Here is a 17,453-nt window from a genome sequence, read left to right as displayed (position 1 = left end):
TGTTTTAAAGTGAGTCTGCAATATGTAAAGAAAGCCTCTTAAATGGGAGGGGGAAGAGGGGAGAGGAAAATTGGGGCCAAGCTAGATGCTGAAAGTCACTCAAAAGTAATTCAAAAGCAATTCTAATCTTCCAACATTACAAGTGAAATATGGGACAATATGTTCCAGCATTTTCTGATACCACACTGGAGGGCCTAATACTGGTGGAGAGGGGGAGATATGTCATTTGTGCACAAAGTTCTGCTTTAGCGACATTCATGGGGAGACAAACTGAGCTAACAACTCAGGTCTATGTTTCTTCATCAGAGTTTCTGAAAATTAACTTTGTTTCCATCTTCATGGATGTACTCAGATGTGCTGAGAATTTCCCAGGATTTTCTGTTAAGAAGCTACATTATTTCCTCTCTCATGAACAACCAGTTGCTCAGATGCTGACAGTGCTAGAACTTCAACTTAGAGGTAGCCATCTGCATTGAGTGAAATATTGGATATAAGTGCACTCCAACCAAGTAAGGTACGAAAGTAGAACCTTTGCTGAAGGTTGAGGTTATGCAGGGTGAGGACTAAGGACTTCAATGGGACAGTCCACTGAAGAAGACACGAGTCTGCACACAATTAATTAGTTTGTGCATTGGCAAATCCGTCAGCAAACCCACGTTTAAGGTCAAAGTGCATGGAGCAGAATGGCACCTTAGCACAGGCCTTTGCAGGCCCATCAATTTAACTTCACTTGGATATCAAATCAATTTGCAGCAATTTATGCTGCAGTAAAAAAGCCACCCAAACTCTGATTGCAATGGAACCTGGTGAAAGTCATGCAAGATCAGCTTTTAGCCACAAAGCACCTGGGTTTTTAATCAAAAGGATTGTAGAATACAAAAGTAAGGAGTTCATATAAATCTTGCATAAAACATTGATTCGGGCTTAATTTGAGTGTTGCATCCAACTCTGTTCACAGTTTAGTATGTGAGAGAGCAGAAAAAAATCAATGAAATAGGTTTAAGAATTGAGGAACTTCAGGCATATAGAAAGGTTGGAGAGACTGAGGCTATTCTCCTTGGAGAAGGTACAGAGGAAAGTTGATAGAGGTATTCAAAGTCAGCAAGTGCTCAAGATCAGGAATATGCTGCCTGAGAGTGTACCAGAAGTAGAGACAATTAAGGCTTTCAAAAGGATTTGAATCATTATCTGAAAAGGAAAATTTGTAGAGCTATGAGGAAAGTACAGGCCTTGTAATATATTTTGTGCTATGAGACATACATCTCATCTGAATACACAAAACGTGCACATTTCTTGAAAGCTCTGCTATTGTGAAGAACTTAAATTGTAATTTGTTTTACTCAGAATTAATTTTCTTTTTATTTATGTTCAACAAAAATCAGCTGGCAAAGTGGATATTTATTGCTATTCTAGATGTGCTTGAGTAAACATAGAAACCAAGAGGAGTAGGCCATTTGGCCCTTCAAGCCTGCTCTGCCATTTAACGTGATCATGGTTGATCATCCAACTCAGTACCCTGTTCCCACTTTCTCCCCATGTCTTTTGATCCCTTTAAACCCAAGAACTACAAATGTTTTCAAGAAGGACCTAGATAATGTTTTAGTCTCAACCACTTTCTGTAGCAGATAATTCCATGAGCTCAACACTCCCTGGGTGAAGAAATCTCTCCTTATTTCATCCAAACTAGCCTATCCTATATCCTTAAAGTGTGACTCCTGATTCTGGACTGCCCAGGCATGGGGATATCCTTCAGTGTTTGCCTTGACTGGTCCTGGCACAAGGTAATTTTTTTTTGAGTTGTTGTGTTGCAAAAGTGCTCCCACATTGTATGAGGCAATTCTGAAGAAATAATTATATGTGACCAAGGAAGGATTGTGGGACTTGGAGAGTTTTATAGGTGATGGTTTCTCCATGCATCTGCTGCTATGTCCTTCTGGGTGCTGGAGGCAATTGATTTGTATGGACCTGCAGAAGAAAGTTTGGCGAACTGTCAGAGTTGAAAAGTGTGGTGCTGGAAAAGCACAGCTGGTCAGCCAGCATCTGAGGAGCAGGAGAGTTGATGTTTTGGGCATAAGCCCTTCATTAGGTGCCTGACCTCCAGTGCCACCCTTTTCGACTCTGACTTCTCCAGCATCTGCAGTCCTCACGTTCTCCTCCTTGGTGAGCTGTGTTGTGTCTTGTCATGATCCAGGCCATTATCTTCATTAAGATAATGAATACAGTACGAATGAAGCAGAACTACTTAATCGTGGTTGGTGATGGCTAACAAAATATTAGCGTTTAACCCAATTAACGTAAGAAATGTTGGATTGGAAGTATTTTAGTCACTCATAATGCATTCCAGATTTGCCTTTCACAGATTTATAGATATGTTGAGAATAACTTACTGTTGTCTCAATATTCTTTGTGCATTCTGTAAATCATTTAAACTCAATTGAATTTGTCATCTTCATCTGAATTAAATTAGCCATGTGGCTTTATATTTGGCAACAAAGTACAAAAACAGCTTTTTTTAAGTCTCAGGCCCAAAACCCTATTAGATATATTGTGGTATATTTTGACTAAAATGATTTCTTAACTGACAAAGATAAAAACATCACTGTTAACATTTGCAAAGAAATCCAAACCAGTGATTTTGACTGAATTAAAAATCCAAACATGGGATTTTTGATTACACATTTATATCATAGTTTAAGAAGATTTGAAAAACAAACATCATGTGCTTCTTTCGTGTAAGGTCAGCTGTAAGCAGGCTTTTGCCAGTCCTTTGGATTTAATGTCTGTTTTTACTGTGGCGTTTGCTGCTATGCAACACAACACACATTGCCATTTTCAACTGGGTGAAAAATCAGTTAGCATTCTCTTCAGAAATTTTTTCCTTGTGAGATCAGAAGTAAATGGATGAGTGAATTCAGCTGTTGCTTTAGATTCATCAAGATACAGCACCGAAATCATGGAACGTCAAGTTATACCTCCAATCAGACTGGATAAAACTTCTGGTGATACATAAGCTGACTGTTTGTTAGGATACCATTGAAATCCTGTTTTGACTCTTGGAATAAATACCAGCTCTTGCACCACCAAAGTTTTGTTTATTAGGTGAAAGACATGTTTGTAAGAAATGCAATTGAAGCTTTAAAGTTGAATCTTTTTAGATTAGATCTTTGTCACAGTAGATTTCCTGATGTGCAGTTTCTTTTTTAAGATGGTGCACTCCATTTTATTGAAAAATTACCATAAAAGGCCAAGTTCCAGAATATAGAGTAGGCAAAGATGTTGCATTTACACAGTCCCTTATGTGTCGATTGGCAGTGAGTAATCCCAGTTTTCTCAAGTACCTCAACAGAATCTCTCTTTTTCTTACCTGTATCCATTACCCAGGCATGATATTCAATCAATCCATTCTATGCATGCTCTCTCATACTATCCTGAGGGCTGAATCCATCACATCTCTCATGAATTTTCACCCTCTCTGGTGCCATGCTATTCCCCAAATTTCATCTCTTTCTCTCATGTTAACATCAAGCTTTTAACTGTCTATTTGCCCTCTTCAGATAAGCAGCCCAGACTATTCAGAGTATTATGAGATGGTGCGGGTTGGGGTATTTATTCTGGCAACCATTACTTGTCATTGAACTGTGGAGCACATGGTCACTATATTTCACACCACCTGGGAACTCACATGGCAGCGAAGAGAGTTTACCGGAGATCCTCATGTGAGGACAGGCCCTCCTAAGGGCAGCAAATGGCCATCTGAATCAAGAGTCAAAAAGTATGACGCTGGAAAAGCACAGTAGGTCAGGCAGCAACTGAGGAGCAGGAGAGTTGACATTTTGGGCATAAGCCCTTCATCATGAATGTGGAGGGGAAGGGGGCTGAGAGGTCGTTGTGCTGGGAGGAAGATAGGTGGGAAGGCGAGAGGTGGAGCAGGTGGGAAATAATTTTGATAGGTTGGTGGGGAGGGTGAACCGGAAAGCATGGGCCCTAGCTATACCTCCATCTTCTGAAGTTACACTGGCACCATACCCCACCATTTCCTCCGCTACATTGATGACTGTATCGGCGCCATCTCATGCTCCCATGAGGAGGTTGAACAGTTCATCAACTTCACAAACAACTTGCACCCTGACCTTAAGCTCACATGGATCATCTCTGACACCTCCCTCCCCTTCCTGGACCTCTCTTTATCTCCTTAGACTCACTCAACATGGACATCTACTTCAAATCCACCAACTTCTACAGCGATCTTGACTACAGCTCTTAACACTTCGCCTCCCGTAGAAACGTGATCCCTTATTCCCAATTCCTCTGCTGTATCTGCTCCCAGGACATCACAGATAGCTTCCTAATTCAAAGAGCATAATTTCCCCACCCATGTGATCAATGATGTCCTCTAGCACATCTCACCCACTTCCCACCCCTCCAATTGCAACAAGGATAGAATGCCCTGTCCTCATCTTCCACCCCACTAATCTCTGGATACAGTGCATTAACCTCCACCATTTCCGCCATATACAATCAGAACCCACCACCAAAGATATATTTCCCTCTTCACCCCTACCTGCGTTCCGCAGAGGACATTCCCTCCGTGACTCTCTCATTAGGTCTACATGCCCCACCAACCTCCCTCCACATCCAGCACCTTCCCTTGCTTCCACACAATGTGTAAAACCCGTGCCCACACTTCCCCTCCCACCTCTGTCCGAGGCTGCAATGGATCTTTTCATATCTGGCAGACATCTTCCTACACATCCATCACCTCGTCTATTGTGTCTGTTGCTCTCGATGTGGTCTCCTCTATATCAGGGAGACAGGATGCCAACTCGCGGAGTGTGTCAGGGAACATCGCTGAGACACATGCACCAAACAACCTCGCTGCCCTGTGGCTGACACTTCAACTCCCCCTCCTACTCCTGCAATGACATGCAAGTCCTGGGCCTCCTCTACAGCTAAATCAAAGCAACCCGACAACTGGGAGGAAGAATACCTCACCTTCAGCCTTGGGACCTATAACCACATGGCATCAACATCGACTTCACTAGCTTCCAAATTTCCCCTCCCCCAACTCATCCTCGATCCAACCCTCCAACTCAGTGTGTACTGGTCTGACTTGTTTTGTAATCTTAGAACAGCGCTCCAGTACAACCAGTATGTTAATTTCCCAATATTACATTTTTAAAAAAATGTTTTTTTTCATTCTCTGAGATATTAATGCCTCTGGTATCACATTGTAAAATATCCCTGTCTCTTGCCTGGTGCTCTACTTTTGATGCTACTCATTGCAGTTTTTTTTTAAATTTCAAAATATACTTTATTCATAAAAATCTTTATGTACATATGTAGTCACTAGAGCAGTTCGACTTTGTACAGTCTTTACATATGTGGAACAAACAAATGGAAGGCAGTTCTTAGTTTACAAAACTATATTTACAAGCTTGTGAGGCATTGGGAGTGTCCAATAACTGTATGGACGTTCATCATATTTTGGCAGGAAGACCTTTGATGGTGGTCTTTCCCCACTGTGTCTATAAGCAGCTGTCCCAAGCTTCACCGTGTTCTGCAGCACGTAGTCCTCGGCCTTGGAACGTGCCAGTCTGCAACACTTGATTGAGGTTAACTCTGCATTGGAAGATCAAGAAGTTTCAGGCAGACCAAGGAGTGTCTTTCATTGAGTTGATGGCGTTCCAGGCACAGTCAATGTTTGTCTTGGTCGGCATCCTGGGAAACAGACCATAGAGCACAGAGTCCTGCATCATGGAACTGCTCAGGATGAACCTCAACAATCGTCACTGTATTCTTCTCCACATTTCTTTTCTTTTCCAGAAAGAATTGTGTGACAGTCGCTACCCCAACCCTGAAGCCACTTCAAGGTCAGCATGCAGTGGCAGGGCATACATAAAGGATCTCATTGCTAATGCCCTTCTCATTACAAGCCAAGCAATGTATTGGTGCTTTTTGACAAGTTCTGGCGATGGGGCATTCTGCTAAATGACTTTGACAGTCTGACCTCTCATTTACCCCACAGGGTCTCAAGAACATTAAGTGCTGACTACTTCCTGATGGACTTGTGGTCAAAGGTGCTTTTCTTTACAAATTTCTCCATGATAGACAGGACGGAACAGTCCAACTACTTGGAGTGTTCTGTGGTGCAGAGGCCAGTCCCATCCTTTGCAACACCAGGAACAGGCAGAAACCGGTCTACACAGCCACACACAAAAGTGGCCATCAGGAAGACCGCAGCATTGAATAAATCTTCCCCTGCTTGTCTAAAGCTTTGTATATAGAACTGCTGTGAACACAGTCCATCTTTGACCTTAAGACGAAGCTAAAGATGGCTCGGGTAACTGCAATGGTGCAGGCTTGGGGAAAAGGACAGATCTGTGCTACATACAACAAAGGCAGTGCCTCTCACCTGATTATCAGGTTTTAACCCACAATGGAGAGGAAGTGGTATTTCTATAAGCCTAGTTCGGGTCTCTTACGTCGGCAGTGTACTCCTGCTAAGTTTTTACACACTCTCTGGACCCGCTGAACCATATTCCCAGTGCCTTCAGGTCTTGATGGTGAAGGAGGTAAAGGATTGGTTGGCACACTTCCTGAAGCAGTTGGCCTCACTCTTGCCTTGATTTACCTTGGTTTATGAGGCCAGTTTGAACTGATCACAGATACTCATGATTCTGTGCACTGACAGCAAATCTGAATAGAAAATTGTGACATCATCCATGCACAGGGAAGCTTTGACCTGCAGGCCTCACCTGCCTAGAACAGTTATCTCTTTCAGGCTCACAGTCTCCCTGATGGACTCAGCAAAAGGCTCTATACAACACTCAAACAAGGCAGGAGAGAATGCACAGCCTTTCCTGACTCCAGATCTGATTGAGAAGCTTTCCAATTCCCACCCGTTGATTGAGACTGCTCTCTTTGCAGGCAATCCCACCCAGCCACAGATTCTGTGTATCAAGTGCAGCCAGTCTTTGTTTGTAGGGGTGGGGTGGGACAGGCCGCCAAGGAGATATGTAGACCAATTAGCTATGCATGCTCCTAAGCCCTCCAATCAGCAGCACACTCATTGAGGGGCTGCATTTTGAAATCATTGTGAAGCAAGGAGGCAACACAAAGTTTCCATGCTGCTGCATTGACGGATAATTACAAATCATGATCTATGTGCCTCAAAATTAGAATAATTAAAATCTTTCCCACTGAGACTTGACAACTAGTGTTAGTCAAAATGTTTAATTCAATGTAAAACTATGTATAGAAAGCAAGTGAAAGAGAGGGAAATGAAGAGAGAGAAGGAAAGAGAGAGACAGAGACAGAAAGTAGACAAAGGTTAAGAGAAAAACTATTTATTTTTAAATCTCCAGAAACAAAATAACGAGCTACAGTCTTGGCAGTGCCCATGATGAAGCTCTGGGTGCTGTCAGGACCATTTATGTTGTCAATTTATCAAATCTGCCAGCAGTTCTACTGAGGAGCAGAAGTTCCACACCTCAGTAATTCAGCCTATCCACCGCTATTATGACTGTGGAGCAGACTTAAAATAAGTCAATCGTCTGGTGCTGATTGCCCTGCCTGGGATGTGGGATGAAGGTGCATGTGTGAAGACTGATCAGCTCAGCATTGCTTCTACTGCAAAATTTGAGCCATTGTCCATTAATTTACTATTAGGAATACGTTTAATCACATTGAATACTGCAATCTGAGAAAGTATTTTTCCACTTTAGATTGTGGGAAATTCTGCACATAAAAGCTAAGGAATCATTCAGCAAAATAAAAGTAGAATAGGGAAAATGTTGGTCAGTGGTGGGTTATATTGATGTTTACAGTTTGAATCTATACTGGAACACTTTGTTGTAAGTAGCCAATGATGCCCACATCCTGTGAATCGATTAAAAAATGCTACTTGCTTGATTCTAACCTGTTTATGCTACTTTTTCTAGGTCCCGTAGCCACTAAGGAGTCTGCTCCTCTTTTCTAGTTTATCATACTTCTATTTCAATTGGCCTTACATCTTGGTGTACTTCTTCAGCAATTCACAAATTCTCAGTGTCCTATAAGTGACCTAGAATTTGTTCATTATGCCCCCTATTATCTAACAGTAATAGCTCCACTTTCCCATTTAAGTACATTATAGGACATTCTATTTATTTTCCATGTTGTGGATGAGATTGAGTGAGGTGGAAGGTTGATTAACTGAGTGGTTGTATGAGTTGCATTATGAGTGCATGAGAAAGTAGGCATACCAAAAATGTGAAACAGTGAATGGCTGAGTGAGTTGAAAGTAGTTACATAAATTGGAGATCAAGTGAGTGAGTGGGCACGGAGGAAGGGTTAAGAGAGTCAGTGGGTGGGTGAAGTTGAAAGTGAGTGAGATAGAAGGGTGAATGCATGAGTTAGTTTTCACTGTTGCTCTTATACTTATTCTACTTTTTTAAAAATGCTGCTTGCTTCTCTACAATATGTTCCATTTCTAATAAGTGAACTAATTCTGAAATTAAAAACAAAAGTCTACCCTCCACAAATATTGACTGACATGTTGAATTTGTTGTAGCATTTCTGTCTTCAATTTGTCAGTGTTGGTTTATATAATATAATATATAATACTTAGGCATTTAGGTAATACAAATTTAAGAAATTGTTACATTATTTATTACCGATACAAGGACCAGGCATGAGTCATCTCTAGTTTAATAAAGTAAGTTGCTCAGATAATAAAACAACAGTCCACACAAAATGTTTACGAAAACATACCTTGAACTCCTGCAAATGATGAAAAGTAAGTCTTTTTGACTGTTAATGCGATACTTAGCAAGCTAAATCAAACATGCAAACACGTACCAATGTCTATACTGTCATGTGTCATCATATTTTCTTCATTTAATGCAATTGTGTTCACACGTTTACATATATTTTACTATTCTCTCTTCAAAAAGTCTGCACAATAACATATGTTTCCTCCCTAATGAAGAACTTTGGGTACCATTTATAATTTCCTCTTCGCATAACACAAGCCCAGTCATACTAAAATTTCCTTTGACTTGATCATACAATTGCTAAATGATTATTAAACAATTTGACAACAAAGATATAGCCACGTCTGATTTCTAGCCAAAAACCACTCACCTGACTATTGTTTTTGCATTCAAAGTCTGATTTGCCCAAATTCTTCTCATTATGCAGTTTCATACAGCTCTCATGCAACAAGTGGCAAACTAACCATTTGTACGCAGCCAAAGCAACTGAAAGACAATTGGAAATATATTAATGAACAATGTCCATCAGAAACAAAGCTTCCAACTTTCATAGCACCACATTAGAATTTTGTTCTGAAATCCCTCCCCTGCCATCTTGCTACATTTATTTCCACTTCAAAAGCTTCTCTTCAACAGGTCTTTGGGTGTCTCATTTGATTTACCATCTATTTTTACGTTGAAGATAATTCATCACTTTGTGAAAACCTTCAAAGCTAAATTCAATAGGTTCAGGAAATGGGCAAAGTGAGATTAATCCATGCATAAGCAATGCAATGTTGACAGTGTGACAACTTTGTCCTGCCTATTAGATTAGATTTTAAATTAGATTCCCTACAGTGTGGAAACAGGCCCTTTAGCCCAACAAGTCCACAGTGACCCTCCGAAGAGTAACCCACTCAGACCCATTTCCCTCTGACTAATGCACCTAACACTATGGGCAATTTAACATGGCCAATTCATCTAACCTACACATCTTTGGACTGTGGGAGGAAACCAAAGCACCTGGAGGAAACCAAAGCAGACACAGCGAGAATGTGCAAACTCCACAAAGGGAGAATGTGCAAACTCCACACAGTCACCTGAGGCTGGAATCGAACCTGGGACCCTGGTGCTGTGAGGCAGCAATGCTAATCACTGAGACACCATGCCGCCCCTAATTAGTTTAACTGATTTCAATTTCCAGCAGCACTAACCACACAGATGATTGGCTGATGCTTCAACAAGAAGATCAATGTGAAACGTGGTTAGCTATATTTAAAGCGAGTTCATGATGCATAAAGCTAATTTGCACAGCTTAAAGTTGAAGGGTGAGGTTCATTGTGAATAGAACAGATACTGGCAATAGTACAAGAAATAAATCTGATTGGAAAAGGCCTCTTATGAGATAATGGTAGTGTCTGTACCTCTAGACCTTGAGGCCCGGGTTCAAGTCTCACCTGCTGCAGCAGTATGTAATATCATCTCTGAACAGGTTGATTAGAAAATTAAAAGAAGAAACTCTGATCAGGAAAACACTGAATAAAGCTACAAAGTTGGGACAGAGTGCACACTAAACATTTTAGCTGCAGCAGAGGTCTTGGTGGAAGAGATGGAAAGTAGGAGAGATGACTTTTATTTGCAGGAGTCAGGAGATGTTTCTGATACATAAAGTCATACAGCACGGAAACAAACCCATTGGTCTAACCAGCCCATGCCAAACATAACCTTAAACTAAACTAGTCTCATGTGCCTGTTCCTGGCCCATATCCCTCCAAATCTTTCCTATTCATGTATCTATCCAAATGTCGTTTTGTTCAGAAGGTATGAGCACACATGTCTGTGGAGGTTCATTTTAGGAATGGAGCTTTGTGTGCCTTTATTTGGTGCTCCAAATGTTCAATGGCCTTACTTGAGTGGTCAAGATCAATGAATGCATCTTTAAATGCCATATTCTACCAACTAATGTAAAACGTCAATCACTGCTTAATTCACCACACCCCATCACTCACTTATTACTATTGTAAACCAGGAAACATACCCGGGCAGTCATAAGCTCTACCACACCATCACATAATTAGCATGGCTGTAAGACTCATGGCCACATCTTACAACATGCACACACTGGCATCCATTTAACCATGATAGCCCACATAATTGTTGCTGATCTACTTTCTTCTGTTTTACACATCACCATGAAAACATGATATAGGACTCAAAGCAGTAATTTTGTTTTTCCCTGCAAAGTAACTGCCAGACCTGCTGAGCTCTTCCAGTAGTTTCTGGCTTTACTTCCTCCTTTCATACCTCTGTCATCTCTTACATCTGTGTGAGACATCTGTGGTCTTCAACTTCTAGCTTCTTGATCATCCCTAATTTTAATTGCTCTATAATTGATGATCATGCCCTCAGCAACCTGGGTCCTAATATCTGAAATTTCTTTCTATTTCTCAAGCCAGTTTTGTTGATTTAATACACTACTCTTTGAACAAGCCTTCAGTCATCTGCCCTAATACATCCATGTGGCTCAGTGTTGTATTATCTTTTATGCTCCTGTGAACTGTCTTGGGATTCTTTTTTGTGAGATAAGGTGCTGTAAAATACAAGTTGTTATTGATTTATGCTCATATTTTAATTCCTGTTCAGTGTTCCTGATCACAGATAACACAAAAGAGTTACATAGGAGATAGTTTTCCCTTTCTTGGAAGTGGTGCGAAGGGGAAATAATTACATGGATTAGTGCTGGAGATCAATTCACCCCTTCTCACAACCTCTGCAATTAAATGCTGGCAAGGAGGTCCATGGGTAACTTCCTTCACATGCCAGCAACTGGAGTTAATTAATGACCACTTGGACACCACAATTCAACATCTCCTGGATCACCTGCCTATTTGGTGGATGAGGAAGATGTCCAGTTTCCCTGGGAAACATAATGACCATCTTGCGGATATTGGTGGGGGCCCTCTAACTACCTCAATCTGTGGCCACTTGGAGAAACAAATGGCAGGAAAAGGGTGGCATCTGAAAGCAGAGCTCTTGTCCTTGCCTCCAGTACCCCTTTCTTTGCAATTCCCACCTTGCAAGATAAAGGAAATAAAACATTTACCTTCTTGCTGCTGAATGGCCTTGAGGACTAGGCCTCGACCAGCAGACTTTGGGACTCAGAAGGTGCCAGTCTCTGATTGGTTGGCAGCTTATGCTGACAAAGGTCATCAGTGTCAAGTAATGTGATAAGGTAAGATACTTGAGCTGATTAGCAAGCAATTGAGTGAATTATCTCACACATGGTGATGCTATGCACACTGAGAAATAACATGGGAACATGCTACCCATATTCCCTGTTCATGCCTTGAAGTGTAATGAAACTGAAATTTCGACCCATTTTAAAGCCAACAAAGTAAAACCAGTGAATTATGGAGAATTAAAATGCTTGCTAGAAATAAGCAATACAGTCCAAAAAGACACTGGAGTTGCCTCTTTCAAAGAATGTAAAACTGGAGTGATTAATTCTACTATCAAAGGAATATTTTGCTGCTTTATCAGTATGAAATTAAGAAGTTCAAGAATTATATTTTTCAGATTGCTGGTAATACATGCTGAACAATACAATTGATGTAGACAGGTATTGAATAGAACTATAGTCAAATGACCTTTTAATCTTTAGACTCTATAAACCTGCATTTCTATTGCAACCCTGCTCAAATTGTAGGCTGAATTGTTAGAAACAATAGATGTGCTTTTCTTCATTTGAAACTGCCTTCTCCTTCTATCACAAGATGCCTAATGTGAATTTGCATTTGCACTTCTATATATGGTATAGTTCCAGTCATAAAAGTGCTGCTGTGGGGAATTGAGATGACGAACATACCACAGGAAGTGATGGCTGGCAAAAAAGCAGCACTAGTACCAACACCAAGCCATGATTCAAGTCCATCTGCTCAACTTATGAAGGCAGATACCATATAAGAACTAATGTAGTGTAGTACTAATTATAATTTAGTTTCACTCATTGAACCCATAATGTTAGTGATATTGTGTACACAAGGATAGGCAACCTACTATCAATCGTCATTATCAAGTCTAATGTGAGGCTCTCTGTGCCTCATTTTGGTGACCTATTTGTGTGCAAACCAATTTCAACCTATACCTTGCAACTTAATTAATTTCCTTTCGGCTTAGAATACATACATAGAAGGCCAAACATTTATTCACTTGTGACATATAGATTCACTGATTATGCCAGTCTTTATTTCCATTCATATTTGCCCTTGAAAAGGTGATGATAAGCCTCCTATTTGAACCACTCCAGTCCACGTGGTGTAGGGATACCCACAATGCTATTAGGAAGACAGTACCTTTATTCATGGAATGTGGGATTGGTTGGCTAGACTTCTATTTATTACCCATCACTAATTGTTCAGAGGGTAGTTATGAGTCAACAACATTGCTGTTGGACGGAAGTTATGTGTAGGCTAGACCAGGTAAAGATGACAGATTTCATTCTCAAGAGGACATTAGTGAACCAGATGTGATTTTACAATAATCAACAATGGCTTCATGGTTGATATTAGGCTAACTTTAAATTACAGATTTTTAAAATTTAATTCAAACTTCAACATCTGCCAAGTAGAATGTGAATTGATGTCCCCAGAACATGAGTTTGGAGTTCTGGATTACTAGTGCAGTGACATCACCACTGCAACACCACCTTCCCAGTGAATAAAGGAATGGTAACATGGTTCCAAGTTAGGAAGAACAAGGTGCCAATGAAGTGGGCTGCTTTGTCAGAGACACTTTCAAGCTTCTTGAGTGTTTATGAAGCTGCATTCAACAAGGTAAGTCGGAAGTATTCCATCTCATGTCTGACTTGTGCGTTGTAGATGGTGGACAAGCTTCGAAGAGTCAGGAAGTGATTTATCACAGAATTCCCAGCCTCTGACTTGCTCGTGTAACCACCCTATTAATATGGCTGCGTGGTTAAGTCTGGTTCAGTTTGCACATGTTGGTAAATATAAAAAAAAACTTCAATAAAAATGGAGCTGTAATTCCCCAGATCCCTTGACTTTTCAATGACATTTTTTAAGAAACTAGGTGAGGGAAGAGCGACAGCCCTTGACATCCAGGCCGCATTTGACCAAGTATAGCATCAAGGAGCCCTGGAAAAACTGGAATCAACAGGTAGCAGGTGGCAAACACTCCACTAGTTACAGTCATGATTTTAAAAATGTGGAGCTGGAAAAACACAGCAGGCCAGGCAGCATCCCAGGAGCAGGAGAATCGATGTTTCGGGCATAAGCCCTTCTTCAGGAATGAGGCTGGTGTACCAAGCGGACTGAGATAAAAGGTGTGGGGGAGGGGAGAGGGAATTGGGGGAGAGGCACTAGGAATACGATAGGTGGAAGGAGGTGAGGGTGAGGGTGATAGGCCGGAGAGGGGGTGGGGGCGGAGAGGTCGGGAAGAAGATTGCAGGTCAAGAGGGCGGTGCTGAATTCGAGGGTTGGGACTGAGATAAGGTGGGGGGAGGGGAAATGAGGAAGCTGGAGAAATCTACATTCCTCCCGTGTGGTTGGAGGGTTCCTAGGCGGAAGATAAGGCGCTCTTCCTCCAGGCATCATGTGGCCAGGGTCTGACGATGGAAGAGGCCAAGGACCTGCATGTCATTGGCGGAGTGGGAGGGGGAGCTAAAGTGTTCAGCCACAGGGCGGTTGGGTGATTGGTGCGGGTGTTCCCTGGAACGTTTTGCAAGTAGGCAGCCTGTCTCCCCAATGTAGAGGAGACCATATCGGGTGCAGCGGATACAGTAAATGATGTGTGTGGAGGTGCAGGTGAATTTGCGACAGATATGGAAGGATCCATTGAGGCCTTGGAGGGAGGTGAGGGGGGAGGTGTTGGCGCAAGTTTTGCACTTCTTGCAGTTGCAGAGGAAGGTGCCGGGAGTGAAGGTTGGGTTGGTGGGGGGTGTGGACCTGACAAGGGAGTTGCGGAGGGAATGGTCTCTCCTGAATGCTGATAGGGGTGGAGAAGGAAATATATCCTGGTGGTGGGGTCTGTCTGGAGGTGGTGGAAATGACAGAGGATGATACGATGTATCCGGAGGTCGGTGGGGTGGAAGGTGAGGACCAGTGGGGTTCTGTCCTGGTGGCAATTGGAGGGGTGGGGTTCAAGGGCGGAGGTGCGGGAAGTGCTGGTTAGAGCCATACCTGGCACAAAGGAAGATGGTTGGGGTTGTGGAGGGTCAGTCATCTCAGCTCCAGGACAACTTTGCAGGAGTTCCTCAGGGTACTGTCCTCGGCCCAACAATCTTCAGCTGCTTCATCAATGACTTTCCTTCTGTCATAAGGTCAGAAGTGGGGATGTTTGCTGGTGATTGCACAGTATTCAGCACCATTCGCGACTCCTCAGATACTAAAGCAGTCTGTGCTCAAATGCAACAAGATCTGGACAATATCTAGGCTTGGGCCAACAAGCGGCAAGTAACATTCACGCCACACAAATGCCAGACAATGACCATCATCAATAAGAGACACTCTAACCACCGCCCCTTGACATTCAGTGGTATTACCATCACTGAATCCCCCACTCTCATCATCCTTGGGTTACCACTGACCAGAAATTCAACTGGACTTACCACATAAACACAGTGGCTACAAGAGCAGGTTAGAGACTGGGGATACTTTAGCGAGTAGCTCACCTCCTGAAACGCCAAAGTCTATCCACCATCTACAAGGCACAAGTCAGGAGTGTGATGGAATACTCCCCACTTGCTTGAATGGGTGCAGCTCCAACAACATTCAAGAAGCTTGACACTATCCAGGACAAAGCAATACACATGATTAGCACCACATCTACAAATATTCTATCTCTCCATCACTGGCACTCAGTAGCAGCAGTGTGTACTATCTACTACAGAAATTCACCAAGATCCTTAGACAGCACCTTCCAAACCCAAGACCAGTTCCACCTCGAAAGACAAGGGCAGCAGGAACTTGTGAACACCACCACCTGCAAGTTCCCCTCCAAGCCACTCACCATCCTGACTTGGAAATATACCGCCATTCCTTCACAGTCATTGTGTCAAATTCCCTCACTACCGGCATTGTGGGCCAACCCACAGCAAGTGGACTGCAGTGGTTCAAGAAAGCACCTCACAACCACCTTCTCAAGGGCAAGTAGGGATGGGCTATCAATGCTGGCCAGTCAGTGACACTCAAATCCCATAAATGAATAAAAAAAGAGCTACAGTCATAAAAAAGCAAAAATCAAATATCATTTTAACTATCAAAACTGTCTTGATAATCACACTAAGTGAAGTTGGCTTTGGAAATTTTAAAAGTAGTATGATTTACTGAAGGTACAAATATTGAGGGTCCACCTAAGACGACCTAGTACTAAATGCAAACTGCAGTATGTTCATGATCTGTACAAAACAGGAAGGGCCCAGTTTCAAGTTGTGAACTGCGTTGTTAGGTGGAGTAGCACTAAAGCATTTTAAACAGCCTCGGTTCCTGTGGTGGAATAGTTATGACCTCATTTATACCTCGACTACACCAGTGCTTTAATATATTATAAAACAGCAATTGCCAGGAAAGATTCCATGTATATTATTGAATACATATGCCTTAGTTCCAAACATTTTGCTGGCTGTGCTTATTCAATTCCAATATGAATAATAATTTAGTCATTTAACAATGAACTGTGTTCAATTTGTAAAGCAAAAATGAAATCTGGTTCTTATTCTCATAGTCTAGAACAGTGAATGAATAATAATCAAGAGCCATGCTTGATAAGTAGAAAACAGAATTTTCACTCAGCAATAAAGGAAATACATGTTGCCAGCAGTTTTCAGAAAATGGGATATATAAAGGGTGAATTAACTTGCAATTTCTTTATTCTTCTAACATGGAGCCTGCAGGTGTGCAAACCCCCAAATAATCATGTCAAGTCCTGTAATGAATGAATGAATATTGAGTACAAATAAATGGATAACATCGATTCTTTTAAAATAGTTTGAGCACAGGAATAGACTTATTGTGACATTAAAAATGATTTAGAGTTTCTGCTTTACTTCATTAGATTGTAGCCAAATGTAAGATATCAGTGGTGTTTGAAAATTGTACATGGCAGAAATAAAATGATTGTATTCTCATAGTATTTGTCTCTGTGGAAATATTGCTCATAACCTGAAAAAATAATTACTTTGGCAACATGAATAAGCATAATGATTTTTGGAAGTATCTTCGCGCATTCCACCACGTTAAAGGTTTTATTCTCAGCTCAGAAAAATGTATTCAGTTGCCAATAATATAGAATGGCACACCCATCTCTGTCAACTCTGTGAAGTCCTCCATACTAACATCTAAAGGCCTGAGTCAAAGGTTGAAGAGCCGTCCCACGGACTAGTCAAATAATAGTCCGACAAAGTCATACTCACTAAATCATACCTTACAGACAATACTCTTGACATCACCATCCCAAAGCATATCTTGTCTCACCAACTGAATAGATTCACAACAGGTGGAAACAAAGTGATGTACAGACAGCGGAGAACTGCTTTGAGAGTTCTCAAAATTGATTCCAAATCCCACTAGGCTCATGGCATCACGTCAAACATTGGCAAGGAAACGTCCTGCTGGTTATTAACTACCACTGAGTTGATGGTTCAGCACACCTCCAAGTTAATCATTTGGAAGAAATGCTGAGGGTGATAAGTGCACAAACTGTACA

General features: G+C 41.6%; 1 protein-coding gene across 4 annotated transcripts in view; it reads right to left on the bottom strand.

The window, feature by feature from the left end:
* acox3 (acyl-CoA oxidase 3, pristanoyl) overlaps nucleotides 1–17,453 on the bottom strand; it is a 183,058-nt gene that overhangs the window by 23,306 nt on the left and 142,299 nt on the right. For 3 of the 4 annotated variants that reach the window (XM_060826927.1, XM_060826936.1, XM_060826949.1), the window contains one exon: nucleotides 9,124–9,239. In XM_060826927.1, coding sequence (XP_060682910.1) covers nucleotides 9,124–9,239 — 116 coding nt within the window. Of the gene's footprint in view, nucleotides 1–5,390; nucleotides 5,719–9,123; nucleotides 9,240–17,453 lie in introns of those variants that run through there. The other variant, XM_060826943.1, reaches the window with a different exon arrangement.

The sequence above is a fragment of the Hemiscyllium ocellatum genome, chromosome 1, assembly GCF_020745735.1.
Source record: "Hemiscyllium ocellatum isolate sHemOce1 chromosome 1, sHemOce1.pat.X.cur, whole genome shotgun sequence".
Taxonomy (NCBI): domain Eukaryota; kingdom Metazoa; phylum Chordata; class Chondrichthyes; order Orectolobiformes; family Hemiscylliidae; genus Hemiscyllium; species Hemiscyllium ocellatum.
This window is presented reverse-complemented; position numbering and strand designations above follow the sequence as displayed.